The sequence below is a fragment of the Dendrobates tinctorius genome, unplaced genomic scaffold (genome assembly GCF_039654945.1).
Source record: "Dendrobates tinctorius isolate UK_male_01 unplaced genomic scaffold, ASM3965494v1 ptg000040l, whole genome shotgun sequence".
NCBI lineage: Eukaryota > Metazoa > Chordata > Amphibia > Anura > Dendrobatidae > Dendrobates > Dendrobates tinctorius.
The window spans coordinates 15,812,987-15,831,995 of record NW_027361708.1 but is presented as its reverse complement, the minus strand read 5'-3'; the positions used below and the strand labels follow the sequence as shown (position 1 = coordinate 15,831,995).

The 19,009-nt window shown below is 39.1% G+C and overlaps 1 protein-coding gene across 2 annotated transcripts in view; it reads right to left on the bottom strand.

Moving 5' to 3' along the window:
- The window catches only part of CHAT (choline O-acetyltransferase), a 128,207-nt gene that overhangs the window by 7,697 nt on the left and 101,501 nt on the right, over positions 1-19,009 (bottom strand). For both annotated transcript variants that reach the window (XM_073574832.1, XM_073574833.1), the window contains exons 7-11: positions 18,816-18,944; positions 17,308-17,430; positions 15,711-15,852; positions 7,276-7,338; positions 4,319-4,456 (exon numbers count right to left, since the gene is read on the bottom strand). In XM_073574832.1, the coding sequence (XP_073430933.1) occupies positions 4,319-4,456; positions 7,276-7,338; positions 15,711-15,852; positions 17,308-17,430; positions 18,816-18,944 (595 nt within the window). The remainder of the gene's footprint in view (positions 1-4,318; positions 4,457-7,275; positions 7,339-15,710; positions 15,853-17,307; positions 17,431-18,815; positions 18,945-19,009) is intronic.

Here is a 19,009-nt window from a genome sequence, read left to right as displayed (position 1 = left end):
GCATGATTCAGACACTAGCTGTATTATAGCCGTGTATGTTTTACTATGGAACTCTGTGGCATTTCAGAGCAATCATATTTTGAAAAGCTGAAGACGTTGGGTCTTGGATGATTAGCTCAATCGAGGCAAGCTCTTTGGCTTCTCAGTCCAAATCCCCTTGAATGACTGGTCTCTCTGTACACAATTCTCATATGAGACTTAGGCTATGTGCGCACGTTGCGTATGTGATGCGTTTTCGCTACTTTTTTTCTTTGTGTAAATGGTCCAAAAACACAATGGAGTTCTTAAGCAAGGTAATTCAATGACCATCCTGAAGTGTTGTGCACATGATCACTAAATTTCAGTCCATATTTGCAGTGCATTTTTTTTCTGCAGCATGTCAATTCTTTTTGCGTTTTGCCTGTGTTTTTGACCCATTGAATGCACAGGTAAAAAACGCATGCAAAGACACACCAAAAACGCAGCATATTTTTCTGCATCATTTTTACTGCCAAGAGATGCAGAAACCTTGCAGAAATTTCTGCAAGCAAATATGCAACGTGCGAACATAGCCTTATAGTCTCAAGCAACTTTTCAAAATGTGTTACACTGTAGCGTTCCAGGGTAAAATATACATGGTAGGAATAATACAATAAGCCAGTGTCTGATTCATGTTGCCCATGGTTCCTTTTAAAACTCATAACCCTCGTACTCTGTGCTTCTGAAAACATGATGTTTTAGAGCACAGAACTATCATATTACCTATCTTTCGCTGAGTGTGGCCGGACTCCAGCTCAAAAATATTTCCAGAATCCATCCTTTCTTCAACCCTCAATCTACTAAAATGCTTGTGCATGCCCTCATCATCTCCCACCTCAATTACTGCAACATCCTTTTCTGTGGCCTCCCTGCTAACACCCTCGCACCTCTCCAGTCTATCCTTAACTCTGCTGCCCAATTAATTCATCTCTCTCCTCGCTACTCCTCCTCTTCTGCCCTCTGCAAATCTCTTCACTGGCTCCCATTTCCTCAACGTATCCAGTTCAAACTACTAATACTGACCTACAAGGCCATCTACAACCTGTCTCCCCATATGTCTTTGAGCTAATCTTCCGATACCTTCCCTCATGTAATCTCCGGTCCACCCAAGACCTCCTTCTCTCCTCCACACTTATTCGCTCCTCACCCAACCGCCTCCAAGACTTCTCACGAATATCCCCCATCCTCTGGAATTCTTTGCCCCAACATGTCCGACTATCAACCACATTCGGATCCTTCAGACGGAACCTGAAAACCCACCTCTTCAAGAAAGCTTACAGCCTGCAATGACTCCGCTACCTCCTCACCACTACCGGAGATATCGCCTCAACCAACACCTAAACTGCTGCAACCCCCCAACCTGCTGTCTCCTTCCCCACCATCCCTTAGAATGTAAGCCCGAAAGGGCAGGGTCCTCTCCCCTTTGTATTAGTCTGTCATTGTTAGTTTGTTTACTGTAAGTGATATCTGTAATTTGTATGTAACCCCTTCTCAGGTATAGCACCATGGAATCAATGGTGCTATATAAATAATAATAATCTACACAGGCTGTTAATCAGCGGCTGCAGGTTTACATGTAGCCGGTTGGTGCTCATTTAATCTTTGTGGTCTTCCTGTCGAAATGCAGCCTGATCTACTGTGTTATTAGGTGGATTTCAAGTTGTACAGATGTTTCAGTGGAGTATTAAAGGCTGAGCCTCATCACCATTACTGTTGGTACTGTTGTTATTCTGGAGAGGTCAAATATCACATAAGTGGTTGTGCATGGCCATCTAATGACTGGAAATGAAGCATTAAGTACAATCACTCACCAGTTTATACATTACTTAGTGTCTTGTATCTACAAGTTCATTTCCAACCCAATTATGACTAATTATTCTGAATTTAAGTGTGTAAATTGTATTTTCATCCATCTCTTGTGGCAGAACATTTATCTGACTTAAATTTTGATCTGAGAATTTGTTCTATGGGGAAGACTCCACTAATAAGTGCAGGAGGGGAAATCGTTTTTTCTAAGTGCCAAAAAATCTTGTTCTTAAGTTTGTTAAAATCTAAAATGGCCAATATCATCTTAAATGTCCATGCTCTGCTTTAACCAGCACAAGGCCAGGCCAGTTATCTCCCTTTAATGACCAAGTTTATTTTCATTTTTTTCATACATGCTGGTGCCTTTTATACTGATAACAAGTTTGAACTTGTTATCAGTATAAAAGACACTTGTCCACAACCTCAAACAGTCACACTCCAAACTCCACTATGGTGAAGACCAAAGAGCTGTCGAAGGACACCAGAAACAAAATTGTAGCCCTGCACCAGGTTGGGAAGACTGCATCTGCAATAGGCTAGCGTCTTGGTGTGATAAAATCAACTGTGGGAGCAATAATAAGAAAATGGAAGACAAGACCACTGATAATCTCCCTCGATCTGGTCTCCACAAAAGATCTCACTCCATGGGGTCAAAATGCTCACAAGAATGGCGAGCAAAAATCTCAGAGCCACACGGGGGGGACCTAGTGAATGACCTGCATAGAGCTGGGACCACCGTAACAAAGGCTACCATCAGTAACAAACCGCTTCCAGGGACTCAGATCCTGAGTGTCCCCCTGACTAAGCCAGTACATGTCTGGGCCCATCTGAAGTTTGTTAGAGAGCATTTGGATTATCCAGAAAAATATTGGGAGAATGTCATATGATCTGATGAAACCAAAGTAGAACTGTTTGGTAGAAATAAAACTCGTCATGTTTGGAGGAGACAGAATGCTGAGTTGCATCCAAAGAACATCATACATACTGTGAAGCATGGAGGTGGCATCATCATATTGAGATGAACTTTTGTTAATGACCAAATACTTATTTTCCACCATAATTTGAAAAATAAATCTTACCAAATCAGACAAGGTGATTTTCTGGATTTGTTTTCTCATTTTGACTGTCTTAGTTGTGGTCTACCTATGCTGTCAATTACAGGCCTCTCTCATATTTTTAAGTGGAAGAACTTGTACAATTGGTGGCTGACTAACTACTTTTTTCCCCACTTTATGTTATTTTAATACTCTTCTTTTTGTCAATATTGGGCGATATCAATGGGAAAAATAAAGGAAGGACATGTCTATTTTTTCCTCCCTTTTTCTTTTTTTTTGACCACAAAGGACCACAATTTGTTCCCTTTTGTGTAACAATTGTTTTATATAGCAGACACATTTTTTTTGTCTGGGACAGGATTATGAACAGTGATTTGGGTTAGCTGCGGCTTTTATTTATTTTCATTTTTTTCACATATTGTTTTCTTCCTAAGGTCATAAAACACCTTTGAGGGGTTGGGAGGGTGCATTTCAACATTTAAATACTTGTTTTAATCTGATTTGCTCTGTGAATGGGGCTGGTATGTTAGCCCCAGTTATAATGGAAATGTTGCCTCCTGGCTGCATAACAGTTAAATGTGTCTCCTAGAAGTCAGTACCTCCTGCTCCATTCCTACATTCAGCGATCACATGATCACAAGGTCCAGAGAAAGAAGCACTGTCAGTGTTTCCTATACTGTATACATAGTGCTAGTTCTACACTGAGTACACTTCAATTTGTTGGTAATAAACTGTTTCTTCTCTCTGTGGGGAGTCTGACTGTATCTGACAGCCAGCTCCCCACTCCTGCAGATCTCATGCAGCTGTTATACTATGCAATGATGTTTTAGAACATCACTGCAGAGTACAATGAGGACTTCCTGGACGTTTATAGTCTATCGGTGGTCTGGAAGTAGTTAAAATATGCCTACTATACAGCACAGGCCTAAAAATCTTTTGCCAAACTATAACATTTGTTTGTATCTTTTTCCTGAATGTTGTCAAAACCACAAGTCTGATTCACCAGGGCACTTACATGTCTCATTAGTGATTAGAATTAGTGACTCATTGTTTCAGGAAAGATATAAACAAAACGTATTGTTCTGTGGAGACACTGTCACTTCAATGCAACATAGAAACACTCGCATCATGTTCATCTATCACTTGTTTTAAATAATCTTACAGAAAATCCAGTGTTCTAATGACATTTCATGTGTTTTACAGTAACATGCAGTTACTGCGCTGGTTTACTGGATAGAAAGCTGTATGGACTTATTGATATTTCCAACCAGGGACATAATTTTCCTTTAACCAACCCTGCTCTTTTTTGCATGCTTTTATTTTTAACCATGTAAGTAATAGTGTATATTTATTTTTTATTTTATTATTTTTTTTTGTACATGCTAAATGACACAACTAGATATGAGCATATGAGATACCATGCTTTCTGAAATGCATACCTGACTGGTAGAGAGTGTAAATCGATTGCTCAACAAGTACATTTCGTCTGTAAAAATCTCTGGCAATTCCTTGCAGTGTTCTCGTGCTAACTGTCTCAGAGCTAGTAAGTGGTTATCAATTGCCATCCCTGTAATAGCCTGAGAAAACAAAGAGGAGACTCAATAGTAAAATGTGTCTTCCTAATGGCTCATTCAGACGTCAGTTTTTGTCATACGAGTTCTATGCGTAGTATTCACAGAAAGAACTTGTACCCTATGGAGCTGATCACATGGCCATGTAGTATTCTTGCAGACTGAGTGGTCCACACATAATCGTGGAGATATGTCCGACATTGATCGGAGTCTCTGCTCAAACTCTCCAATGCAAATCTATAGGTATGTGAAAAAGTCAAACAGCACTTGGATGCCATTTGAGTGCAGTCCTTTTTTCACGTACTGTTTGATATGAAAAGCTTGGCAAACCTCTACCATTACTTTTTTCATTAGAGAAAAAAACGATAAAAGTCTGGATAACCTCTAGGGTAAGCCGAACTCTGCTGACACTCAGATCAAAGACTCTGATAAAATGCAAACCATTGTTGAGTACAAGAAAATCACTGATGCCTGAATGAGGACTAACACAAATATTTTAATGCAGATATTTTGGCTAGAATCACATTGATATTCGGTATTCCATCTTTCTGTTCTGCACTTTTTCATCTGCCTTAAATGATGAAACCTGCGATGCAGCCTTCATACGGAGACTCCAACGCAAGTGTGAATCTAGCTTTACTTGAGCGCACAGCTAAGCCCCTGTGTTATTCTACCCAAAAGATGATTATTATGATAGCCTTAACATGCACCCTATGCTGGCAGATGCTGATAAACTTAGCAATGATTAATAGCCATTACTAGTCTTACTGTGTGTATAACTGTTACTTGTCCTCCTAGGTGTGTAGTAATATAGCAGCAGATATACAAAGTGTCGCTAAAGTCTAGGCAAAAATTCATATTTTCAAGAAATGAAATTTATTAACAATATTTTGTTCAATTGGAAAACTAAATAACTTCTTCAATATTATTTCCATAATTTGCGATGTAAAGGTTGATGCGCTTTGCAAAATACACATGAAATAAATCTACGTTGCCATCAATTTTAGCAATTTATTCTGGTTAATAAGAATTCTTTTGTGTCCAGACTTTAGGGACACCCTGTGCAATAAGGGTATGTTCCCATGGTCAGTAACCGGCAGCGTTTTTAACGCAGCACATGTCCGCTGCATCCAAAGCGCTGCCGGCTTTAGAATTCAGGTGATTCTGCATGTGTCCATGGAACCGTGCGGAATCACCGCGTCATATACATTGCACTGGCGTCTTCGCAAAATAAATAGACATGGTGCGGTCTGGAAAGATGCGACGCATGTGCATCTCTGCAGGGAAGCTGGAGGCGGCTGTGCACGCATAGTGGGCATCCACTATCCTGTAACATCTGGCCTCTACGGGCAATTACAGCCGCCGCTCTGTATTATCAGAGCAGTCATTGAACCCTCGCCAGCACCGCCCCTGTGGCTGAAATGTGGAACCGCCCCTGTGGCTGAAATGTGGAACCGCCCCTGTGGCTGAAATGGGAACGCTGTTGGGGAGAATTAAGTTCATGGCCTTGTATGGAGGTTTGGCTGCAATTCTTTCTTGAAGACCACTTCTGGCTAGTCTTCAGTACATTAGTGTAGATAGGTTCCAATAGTTAGTTCCATTTCTGAGCTGATGGCACAGCTGGACATCTGATTTGGAAGGAAATTAAGCATGATGTGTCTTTCATTTTCTGCCTGCCCTAATTTTCCTTGGCTGACCACTGCCCCTACGGTCCTCAATGTGTCCATTTCTTGGTTCTTCTTCAACAGAGCTTGAACAGGACATCTTGAAGTCTAAGTCTGCTTTGAAATATTTGCCTGGAAAAGATTTTGCTGAATCAGTGTAACTACAGTATCTTGTGATTTGTTGCTGTGCTTAGTCTTGCAACGGTGTATGACCTATGACATGAAACTGTCTTCCATAACCTCACCTTTTTACCAGTGTTTGCCTGTTCCTCACAGTTTTTAGCCTCCTACACATATTTTTCTGTTTCGGTTAATGACTTCACTTCAACTTACAAATGATTATTATGATCACTTGTTTGGTATTATTGGTTACACATACACCTGACAATAATCCTACAAAATCCCTGACTTTGTGCAAATGGACCTAGAAGAATTGATGCTTTGATGCTGTTTTGAGGGTGAAGGGTGGTCACACCAATAATTGAAGTGATTTGTATTGTGTTCATTAACATTATCTGTTAAAAAGAGATTCTTTTTTACGTTTTTAGCACGTTGGGCCACCAGGCTGCAGAAACATTACATTGTCGCCAGATTCCAATAAACACTACCAAAAAGATTCTGATTTTTATAGTTAGGTTTACATTTTTATTCAGCCATTCAATTGTTACACCCAGAGAGCAGAAGAAATATGGGAACTGTAACCTCCAAAATGAAATTGTGCTCTGTCATTTTTTATTTCCATTTAACCTCATTAATGAAAATTGGCTAATAAATGAAAATAAATGTCAGGTTGCTTCAATATTAACATTTTTGAGAACACTGACATTTTCCAACATTTATCAATGTCAGATGGGAATCTTAAAACAAGCATTATTTTCCTGCACAGCGCACTGCATTTACTTACACTATTTGGAATAGAATATCGGGTATGTATATCAGATTAACTCGCTTATGAGTCTGAATAAATAGCACTTCATGGGAGGATTTGGTTTAGAGTCTAGACACAGTATCATGTCACTTATATCGATAAATGGCCTTTGTCGTAATGTAACATGTCATAAAAATTATGTAATATTTACCACTGCAACTGTATATACTGGTACTCTGCTGGGTATAGAAACATTTCTTACATTTAATAAGTGCTTTGTAATTGCCACATACCAGAATAGTGTAATTTGTCTGAGCTGTAATAGCATTTCTAAGATATTCCATTTTCTCAGAGTCCTATAAATGAAAAAATAAATTACAATTAATGCCACTATTCTTCCCAGTACAAATTTCTAAAACTATCTTTGTTAGGCTCATGCCTGTTAGGGAATATTTTTGACATATCGGGTGGTCCACTACTAGGACAAACCCTTCTTAATTTGAGTATTTATACTCACCTCCAATGCCAGTGCTTTTCCAGCTGTGTCAGCATTTACTCTCCTGGGGCACACGTGTGGTTGTCAATCAAGTCCTGTGCCCAATCGCGTTCCTCGCCTTCGGACTTATAACTAATCAATCAAGATCAATCAAGAGGAAGTCAGATTTGTGGCTGCTTTCTCACCTCCTTTTGATTGCTCATTCTTCCAGCGGTGGGGACAGTGAAGTCGGCACTAGATCCTTATCTGGGCTTTTGCTGATTCTTTCACCTCCTTCTTAATCATAGAATGGTAGAGTTGGAAGGGATCTCCTGGGTCATCTGGTCCAACCCCTTGCTCAAAGGAGGATTCACTAAACCATCTCAGACAGATGTCTGTCCAGCCCCTGTTTGAACATTTCCATTGAAGGAGAACTCACCACCTCTCATGGAATCCTGTTCCACTCATTGATCACCCTCGCTGTCAAAAAGTTTTTTTCTAATATCTAATCTGTCTCCTCCCATTCAGTTTCATACCATTGCTTCTAGTCTTTCCTATGCAAATGTGAATAAAGATGATTCTTCTACAATGTGACAGCCCTTGAGATATTTGTAGACAGCTATTAAGTCTCCTTTCAGTCTTTTTTTTGCAAGCTAAACATTCCCAAATCCTCATAGAACATATTTGCTGCTGCATCACACTATTGACTCATGTTTAGTTTATGATCTATTAGTATACCCAAGTCTTTTTCACATGTGCTGTTGCTTAGCCCTATTCCTCCCATTCTGTATATGCTTTTTTCATTTTTATTGCCCAGATGTAGTACTTTGCATTTGTTACTGTTAAAAACCATTCTGTTAGTTGCTTCCCACTGCTCCAGTTTATTTATATCTTTTTGAATCCTCTGTCTCTCTTCCATAGTATTAGCTATCCCTCCTAACTTTGTGTCATCAGCAAATTTAATCAGTTTACCCTCAATTCCTTCATGTAAATCATTGATAAGGATGTTGAACAATACAGGGTCCAGAACAGAGGCCTGTGATACCCCAATTGAGACATTCATCTGAATGTGCAGCCATTTACAACCACTCTTTGGGTCCAATCACTAAGCCAGTTACGAATCCACCTAACAGTTGCCTTGTCCATTCCATACTTAGTCATTTTGATGTGAGATGCTTTGTAAAATGCTTTGCTTCTGTTAGCTAATAGGTCAAAAACTAGCATTCCAGTTACAGTGACAAGGCAGAGAATTGTGGCTGTATCCAGCTTTCCTCCAGTCCAAATAATGCCAGGACTGCAAGGTGAACAGGCAGATCATGATACACCATAATATACCTACAGCATATAGAAATGGAGCCTTAAGTTTATATACACCTCAGCCACATTGTCATGATTCATTTTTGGATTCGTGGCAGATCTGGTTAAGCTATAATTTAAATGTAGTTTATCCCTTTCAGGTTAGCAAGGGTTAAATGTCAGTTTCTTTGCTGGCAGCTGCTTTGTTGTTAGCCAGCTGATGTGGGTGGTGACCACTTCCACCATGCTTTAAAAAGTCACATGACCCATCAGCTGACTGTTGGTGATAGAGTAATCTATGTTGACCAAGCCTGGAGTAAAGAGCTCTCTGGTTGCAGTGGTGCTTCTGCTGTGTTCGTGGAGCTCATGGTCCTGGTGCCATGTCCTGAGCTGTGTGGTGCTTTTCAGCGGGGTCATTGTTAAGTTCTATTTTCCTTTTTTCTGTCAGTCTTGTTGTCCCTCTCTCTGTGTTGTTCACCATCTGCAGTGGTGAGGCTAGCATCCCTGCCGGCCAGTGCACTAGCCAGGGAATAGTGAGGTGACAGCTAGGGACCAGGCATGTGACGGTGGCAGATGGAATGACCCGCTTAGGGCATCAAGGGAGTTTAGGGACAGGCACAGGTTGGAGCTCAGGAAGTACCCCATCCCTTGTTTTCTACTGTGAGGGCCTTCCTCTTCCCATTCATTTCCATTGTTGGTGTAAGTTGTGTCATCTGTTGGACTTAACCGTATTGGTTCATGACACATGTTCACTAAACCTCAGTTTTTCACAATTCTCATAGGACACATCCCCTCTCTCTCTTTTTGTGAAGTCATTGAAGATCACGATTATATTTCAAGAATGTGAGATGTCAGAATAATACTAGAGACGGTGATTTATTTCAGCTTTTATTTCTTTCATCACAATCTCAGTGGCTCAGAAGTTTATATACAAATTTTTAGTAGCAAAGTTTTAGTAGCAATTTTTGTCATTTTCCATGATATTTCTAATACCTATTTTTTTAGGAACCAATTCAGGTTTGATGTGGCTTTGAGGTGCCTATATACTAGAAACTCAAAGGAATATTCCATTTTGGACACTACAGCCCTTGAGGAATTTATCCATTCATGTTGCCAGTCTTTTGACCACGCAAGTGTTTTACATAATCTTGTAACATTGAGTTGTAAAAATGAAAATTCTATTTTTTCCTATGAAATATTGTTTTGGCAACAATTTTTTTTATTTTCACAAAGAGTAGTAAGAGAAAAGAACCATGCATTTTATTATGCAATTTCTCCTAAATACGGTATTGCTTCAGATTTGGTGAGAAACTGGGCACATGTTAGGGCTCAGAACAGAAAGTGGTGTCTAGGGGCCATGTTGAATTGATTTAGTTAAAACAAGCTAAAAAATATTACAGCCCCTTTTAATAATTCATATGGCTCTGGATTTCTGTAGAGCATAAGTATATGATTATTGATTAATTTATTTTGTAGTAATTATTAATATAGTTATTACTAAGTTGTATTCCATATTAATTTGGCCCCTGTTTATTCATTTTGGGTGAAAAAACATATTCAATCCATAACTTGAAATTTGCTACAGGAAAGATATATATCTTTGTACCATGTTAGCCAGTAGATAGAAGAATATTTAGAATTGAGAGTCCTCAGTGGTTGATACCTTTTAATGGCTAACTGAAAAGATGGTAACACATTGCAAGCTTTCGAGACTACGCAGGTCTCTTCATCAGGCTAGACTAATACAAAATCTGAAGAATCACATATTTATACACAAGACAGCACATAAATAACTCAATAGAGTAGACTATTCCACTTCACATCACTTGTTTTATCTATTGAGTTATTTATGTGCTGTCTTGTGTATAAATATGTGATTCTTCAGATTTTGTATTAGTCTAGCCTGATGAAGAGACCTGCGTAGTCTCGAAAGCTTGCAATGTGTTACCATCTTTTCAGTTAGCCATTAAAAGGTATCAATCACAGAGGACTCTCAATTCTAAATATTCTTGAAATTTGCTAGATTTCATCTTTACAGCCTCTTCTTTTCAATTTCTCATTAATCCTATGACACTCTTGCTGGTACATATTACAGTTGCTACAATTCCATCAATTTTTAGTTTTCTATGCTACAACTAAAAATCTGTGAATTTTTTTTGCATCAAAATGCATAGGATAGTATGGCTATAGTGTCTGTTGTTGAATTTTTTTGTGATTTTAATCTACTGAATGTGTATTTTAATGGATTAATAAAGAATTTCAAAGTTTTTTTTACTGACTCAGAACACAAGTGCTAGAGTTTCATTTTTTCGACTTGATTCAACACAATACAACTCCCATTTGTTGGATTGGAGTTTTCCACTGCATCGCCAATAGAATTGTTGTAATGAGCATTCAGGAGATTGCAATGGGAAGATGATCTGAAAAAATATATTTTTGCTTTCAATGTTTGCTGGCATGTTACATTAGCAGAGTCCCTAAATTGCCCGTACAATTGATGGACCTTACCCCACCCCAAGAAGAGACCCAGAATTTGAAACTACAATCTATAGAGAATTCATCTAGGGATGTAGTGATTTTGACACCACCTGTGTCTCATAAAATTTACTGTGAAAATTATAGCATTAAAGGGAACCTGACAACTGATACATGCTGCACCATTTCAGCCAGGCATGTTTGACTTGCTGTGGAATTTCAAGAAAAACATGCTTTAAAAGCTGCAGGTGACCGAGCCGCATTAAAGACCAGTCAGACAGGCGGGTCCTCAGCGTCTTCTTCCTGCTTGCTCTCCTGGATTGACAGATCACTTTAATATATGCATATAGGAAGAGACTTATCAATACAGGGTGTAGGGGAATTGTATAACAGCAATAAAGTTACATTGATTTGAGTCTACTGGATGTTCCCTACACAAAAGGGCATAACCTGGATTTACTGGTATTACAGGAACTCAGAACCATTGGGGTGTCTCCTGAAAGAGTACTAAGGGTGTCATTTGTCACATCTTGGCCTAGTTAGTCAAGCTTCAAATAGTTAGCAGATGGTCATTGTAGCTAGATGTGATCTCCGATTTGCATTATGGACGGGTTAGCTAGAAAAGCAAGGTCTTTAATATGCAAAGGGCTCGCCCCTCAATTAGTCCATGGTCATGTCACAAACAAGCAATTTTAATATTATAATCTAGGCTGTCTTGGAATCATGAGCCAAAGACCAAGTATATAAAAAGCTGGGCTACGCAATGTAAGGTGTTCACATGTGGAGGTCAACTGTGGTTGGTTATGATCCATAATTCATTTCTCCTACACTCAAGGAAACAGAAGAATCACTTTAGACAAGCGCACCGCTCATGTCCTGAGAAGTGTGTATATTACCCAGGGCAATGGAAGAGAGAAGTTGCTGGGGACCTGCCCCTTTGACTAGCCTTTCATGCGGCTCCATCCCTGGTGGCTTTTAAAGTATATTTTTCCCTGAAAAAGAATCAAACATACAGAACCTGACTGAGATCATACAGCCATTGCCTTATACATACTTTCCGAGGATCTGGAAGAATTTATCAGCTATTATTTTCCCATTTTCACAAGGGCTAATGGGAGAAAAAGCACAACTCCATGTGTTATACAATTTCTCCCAAGCATGGCTATACTACATATGTCGTTATGACTGCTGTTTAGGAACACAACAGGCATCGTAAAGCAAGGAGAACCATTTAGCTGTTTGAGTGATTATTTTGCTGAAATACTTTTCTTTCACCACGTCATATTTGCAGAACTCATTTAGACCCTGTAAGACCTAGGCTACCATGAAATTATGTCCCTCAATAAATTCATTACGGGATGTAGTGAGGATTTTGACCTCACAGGTTGTATCCAGAAATTAACGTACATTGATATTATGAAGTAAAAAAATTATTTTTTCACCAAATACTCCATTTCAGCTACAACTATGTTTTGCATAGTTGCAAAGATCTCTAATTATTTTGCTGGGTCTCCACATTTTAGAAATGCCCCTCTTGAGTTTGTAATATTTTGCTGGGACATACAAAGCTAAGAAGTAAAAGAGCACCATGAGCGTTTCAGGCCTAAATTAGCGACTGACATAGTATAAGCAGACAAATGCCGAGGCTGAGGTGAAATAAGAAAAGAACCTCCAAGAAGTGACGCAATTTAGGAAACTGCACCCCTCAAGTCATCTATCAAGTGATATAGAATTTTTTTTTTTTTTAATAAATTATCTTCCATATGACAGGATTCAGGAGATATATAGCAGACTCGGCACTCAACTTAACGTGATCAAGTGAGATTTTTAATGGTATCCACAAAGTAGTAACTACCCTGTTGAGGGCAGAGCAAAGTACTGTAGTGCGCAGATGCTGGGCCTCTCTGACCTTTCCCTGCGCCTGCGCACTGAGAGCCATATCATTTTTAATTTTCTGCTCACAAAGCTATATGAGGTCTTATTTTTTTGTATGATAAGTTTATTTTTATTAGTATCATTTTTGGAGTACCTCAGACTGTTTAATTACTTTTTTCATTTTTTTCCTCTGGATAGTCAGATGATCCGGAAGCAGCAATTCTGGCATTGCTTTTTTTTATATTTTATAGTGTTTCATACACTTCCAATTTTACCAGATTTATGTTTTTTTTCTTATGTTCTACTACTTCGGCATGATAATTAACTTTATTTTTAAATCTTTATTGTTTTTCTGACAATAAAGCAGGATGAGGGCTTTTTTGGGGGAGGGTGACGAGCTGTACGGCTTAATAACACAATTTCTGGGTATGTATGTCTTTTGCGTTATATTTTTTTTTAACAGAGTCTTGACTAGATCACTCCAAAACATTTATAATTTTCACCTTAAACCACTCGAGTATTGCTTTAGCAGTATGCTTTGGGTAATTGTCTTGTTGAAAGGCGAATATCCATCCCAGTCTCAAATCAATGACAGACTGAAACAGGTTTTGCTCAAGAATATTCCAGTATTTCGCACCATCCATCTTCCCCTCGACTTGGACCATTTTCTCTATCCCTGCTGTCAAAAACATCCCCACAGTACGATGCTGCCACTACCATCTTTCACTGTGAGGATGGTGTTCTTGGGGTGATGAGCTGTGTTGCTTTGGCGCCAGACATAGCATTTACCTTGGTCGTCAAAAACGTAAATTTTGATCTCATCTGACCACAGCACCTTCCTCCATTTAGTTGAGAAATCTCCCACATGTCTTTTGGCAAACTCAAAATGAACGTTACAATTTTTATGTGTAAGTAAAGGCTTTTTTGTGCCAACTCTTCTATAAAGGCCACCTCTACGGAGTGTACGACTTATTGTGTTTGTATGGACAGATACTCCAGTCTCTGCTTGGGAACTCTGCAGCTCCTTCAGGGTTACCTTTGGTCTCTTGTACAGAGAAAATGTGTGCACAGCTGACTGATGGTGCTCAGTTAGGTTTCCAGACCGTAATTAATGTAAAGATAGAACCCGGCACTCAACCACAGGATTGCAATACGGTGAATGCCAAGAGGCTATATTGTATTCAGATATACTAGGTAACAGGAGGGTGGCTGCAGCCTTAGTTGTAGCTGCCGACACGGTATCCACCATTGGTCTCAACGGTGGATACCGTGTCAGCAGCTACAGCTAAGGCTGCATCCACCCTCCTGTTACCTAGTCTTGGCATTGACCGTATTGCTATCCTGTGGTTGGCCATTGTATTTGTATCACAACCTTCAGTATGCAACTGACGAAGGTCTTTTGTATGGACCCATAAATTTTGTAATGCTACTGTTTGGGATTGAATAAAATCACCTACAATCTTTACACTAAGTTGAGTGCCAGATTCTATCTTTATATTAATTACCTTTGGTCTCTGTCTTGCCTCTCTGATTAATGCCCTCACTTTGCAAGTTTGTTGTGGTACCATGTTCTTTCCATTTGATGATAATAGATACTCCAAGGGAACATCAGAGATTGGGATTTTTTTTTTATAACCCAACTCTGACTTCTCAAAAATTTTGTCCCTGACTTGTTTGGAGATCTCTTTGGTCTTCATGGTGTTGTTTGGTTTGTTGTTCCTCTTGCTTAATGGTGTTTTAGCTTCTATGGTCTTTCGGAAAAGTTGTGTATATACTGACAAACCATGTGACATTTAGATTGCACACAGAAGGACTTCACTAAGCATGTGACTTATGTAGGTAATTGCTTGCAACATAAATTTTTAGGGTCCTCATATCATGAAGGATGAATACATATGCACATACCAATTTTCAGTTAATTGATCCCATAAATTTAATTTATGCTTATATTTTTCTCAGTTCACTAACAGACTATTTAGTGCTGATGCATCACACACAAATCAGATTGCAAAAAATATTTCAACACAGGTTGCAATGAAACAAAATAGGTAAAGAGCCAAGGGGGAGATAGATGAATATTTTCGTAAGCCACTGTAAATGACCACAAGTGTCAACTATGGTATGCAGATGATAATCAATGCTAATGAAACGGTTCAGATGCTAAGGCAGATGCTAAGAAGGGATTAAGCAAACAGCCACAAATTTTCACTTGACATGTTGAACATTCATACACAAACTCTGTGGTGTAACATCATTAGTACAAAGTACATGAACGCCACTGGTTGATTAGGTGCACTACAATAGCAATGTAGCCCGCTACACCTGTCATTTTAGAGATTTCTACACCTGTACCTCTCTTACAAGTAAAATAGTATGGCACTTTTACATGGAGACAATTTAAAAAGTTTCCTAATTTTGCATTTAGCAAATTAAAGAACAATTAAAAAAGAAGTTTTATTATGGCACTGGAAAATATATAAAAAGGGCCATGTGATTGGTACTCTCCTCTATGAGACAGAATCAAAAAGTAGATATATTTTTGGTTTTGTTTCCTTTTCATCATTTCTTCATTGTAAAGAAGTCTTAAAGAATAGAAAATGATCTTACCGGTATTGTCGTTTTACCATCCACCATTGCCTTTACGAAAGCTAAAGCTTCGGAAGTGGATGATCTTATGTTATCTACTCTCCCCATTCGAAATCTGCGAATGGAGGCGCTTTCATATGTAGGGACAAGATGTCTGTGGCACCTACATAGAGGAGAATAGTCTATTTATTGCTATATATTTATTTCCCATAGGCATTTCTAAGACATTTACAGTGGGTGGATACAATGTGATATTAGTCATGTTCAAAAATGTATCCCATATATTTAAAAAAGTTTTTTACTTTACCACACAATCATAGAGAACATTTTGTTAAATAATGGTGTTGGTCTGATTAGATCTTTAGTACGATAAGTTAAAGAAAAAATGTAATGACTGTCAGTAAACTAAATTTTCATAATGCCGCCACCCTCGGCAAACAGCTTATTCCCCCAGGGGAAGCCTCAACCAGCCTGATGTTTCTCCCACAGCAACTAATGCTAAGAAAATCGAGTACTACATGTTGTCTTATAAGGGTTGCCTGATTCCACAAGAACAGATATTGCTGTCATAGCACGATGGAGAACTTGACCCATAGAGTGGGGGTTTCCCTTGGCAGCCCTAAACAAATATGGACCATATGTTTTCTATATGAGACAATCTATTTAATGCTTTCAATAGGTTTATTCAATTGTGTTGCATCTACCAAACCAACGTTCAGCTTATCTGAGTATGTCCACATCGCTGCAGGATAATACGAATCCAATACCTTGGATGAGCTCTTCAGGCCTGTTCTGTTGAAACTGAGTCTTGTTTGGAGTCTTACTGTGAACATGCTTAAAGCATATCTGTCATTTCACTCCAAACATAAAAGAACGGCTTCACTGCCCTCCTTCTTCACAAGTTGAGTAAAGGGGTTGTCCACTTTCAGGGCAGTTGACCACTGCTGAAAAATAACTAAAATAGCAAAGCTTGTAATCAACCTCCAGTGGTCCAGCTGCGCTGGTCTCAGTGTTTTGCTTGAAGTGGTGACATCATGTCAACTGTGCGCATGACTGCTGTAGCCAATCAATGTGCTGGGCAGGTCGTGCAGCCTACCTCGTCATTGATGTTGAGCTCAATGATTGGCTACAATGTAGATATGTGCTGTCAACATGATGTCACTGTTGCAGCCAAAACACTGAGACTAGAGCAGCAGTGGGGAGATGGTGCTGGACTCAAGGAGAGTAAATACCTGCTATGTTTGTTAATTTAGCTATTTTCCAGCTTTTGGGGTTCACATTCCTGAAAGTGGACAACCCCCTATAACTACTTTTCATGAGCAGTCCAGTCTATAATGTCCAGGAACTAATCCAATTCCCCTGCTGTGTAACTGCACCCAGGCCCTGATGTACTGCTGAGTCAGCTGTCAGTCGGTGCTGGAACTGCTTGGATAAATAAAGTTAATTTCCTCCCAGTAACCCGACTTTCCATGGGGAGGTCGCAAGTCTTCAGACTGGTATTAACCTGTAGATTAACCCCATATCTGCAGGTTAATAGCGTTTTTGACATGACAGGTTCACTTTAAGGAAATATTTTATTTTGTAAAGTATTAGAATTTCCAGATGCTTGAATGCTCACCTATAAAACGCCAACTGTAGCGATACCTGAATAAAAGCGTCCGGACTCATCTTCTGCTTTTTTATAAACTCTTTTCCATAACCTTTAAATCTATAGACTGTGAAATCAAGATTCTTCACTATCCTGCAAAAGACAGATAAAAATATGGGCGATATGCTCAAACTCAAGACACTTGTTCAATTTAGCTACTATACACTTTTAGGTTCTTTTAGAAGGTTGATTTATATACATTTTTAAAAGAGATACACATTAATGAGACAGTTCAGTCATTAGTTAAAAAAATATTCGTCAGTATGTATGTTGGATGCTTAGCTATTTTCCTCTGATCTTGGATGCTTTTTAACTCTGCTTCACTTGGGGCAAAGCTATAAACTGTGACTAGAGTTTAGCTTCTCTGTCTGCAGGGAGTCTGAGGTAGTCAGAGAAACACCTCCTGTCTCATCATTGGTGGAGGCTGTTGCTCTCTTTCTTCTGGAGCACTGCCTCCTCAGATTAGTTGCTGTGTGTGAACACAAGTCTGACACAGGCTTTCCCAGGAAGTCACTGCGGCTCCATTTCAACTGGTTAAGATATTAGCATGTTCCCCTGTACAGGGAATCTATCGGAGGGGTCACTGATAGTGATTCGGGAATGTGCTCGGATAACTGGTGTTATCCAAGCATCTGGGAGTTCTTGTAATTTATGTTTGAGTCCCTGTGGCTGATTTATGACTGTACAAGGTGAAATTCTAATGGCATATCCCAACTAGGATCACTGTGTGGAATCTCAGTGATCCAGGATCGGGAAGGTTATAGGGTGCATTCATAGAACCATAATTTCACATAATGGAAATATTTTTGTATTCTACTTAAATCAATAGTTACAATTAGAGTTGAGCGACTTTAGTCGGATCGGGTTTCATGAAACAAAATTCGTTTCAGATGAAACTGGTCCGACTAGGGCAAAAAAAGTCGGAGTTTCGTCCGAAACCCGACCCCAATGCAAGTCAATGGGAAATAAAAGTCGGCATTGAGCGGATGACATTGATCCACTCAATGCCGACTTTTATTCCCCATTGACTTGCATTGGGGTCGGGTTTCGGCGAAACTCCGACTTTTTTTGCCCTAGTCGGACCAATTTAATCTGAAACAAATTTTGTTTCATGAAACCCGATCCGACTAAAGTCGCTCAACTCTAGTTACAAATCTTGTAAAAAATTGTCACTTATTTGGGCACTTGTCTTCAAGTGGGAAATGGCAAAAATTCAAAAACTATGAATTATTCATGTGAAACCTTACTGAACATGTCCAAAGAGGGACACATTTCCTACAAACCTCATCACCCTTGTATAAAAATTAATAATATTTATACCCCTCAGTCTTCTCTAAATTTCTGTGCTTCTATGAGTCAGACCTGAATTTGATAGTGGCACATATGAATTTGCAATAGACAATAACAGATCAACCAAAATGTTTTTTAACGCAGCTATAGAGGATCTCCACGTAAAAAGATGTTAATACAGTTCATACCTTTGAAGTTTGTCGGCCGATGATGCTAAATGTCCCTGGATTTCTGGGGAGCATTTCCACCGTAGCCTCCTAGGTGCAGGAAGTTCGCTCACAGAATCTGCCCTTACTAGTTTTTTCGGACTGTTTTTCCTGAAAAACGCAGGATGAAAAGATTTAATGTGGATTAAACATTAGGAATTATTTGTTATTTAATA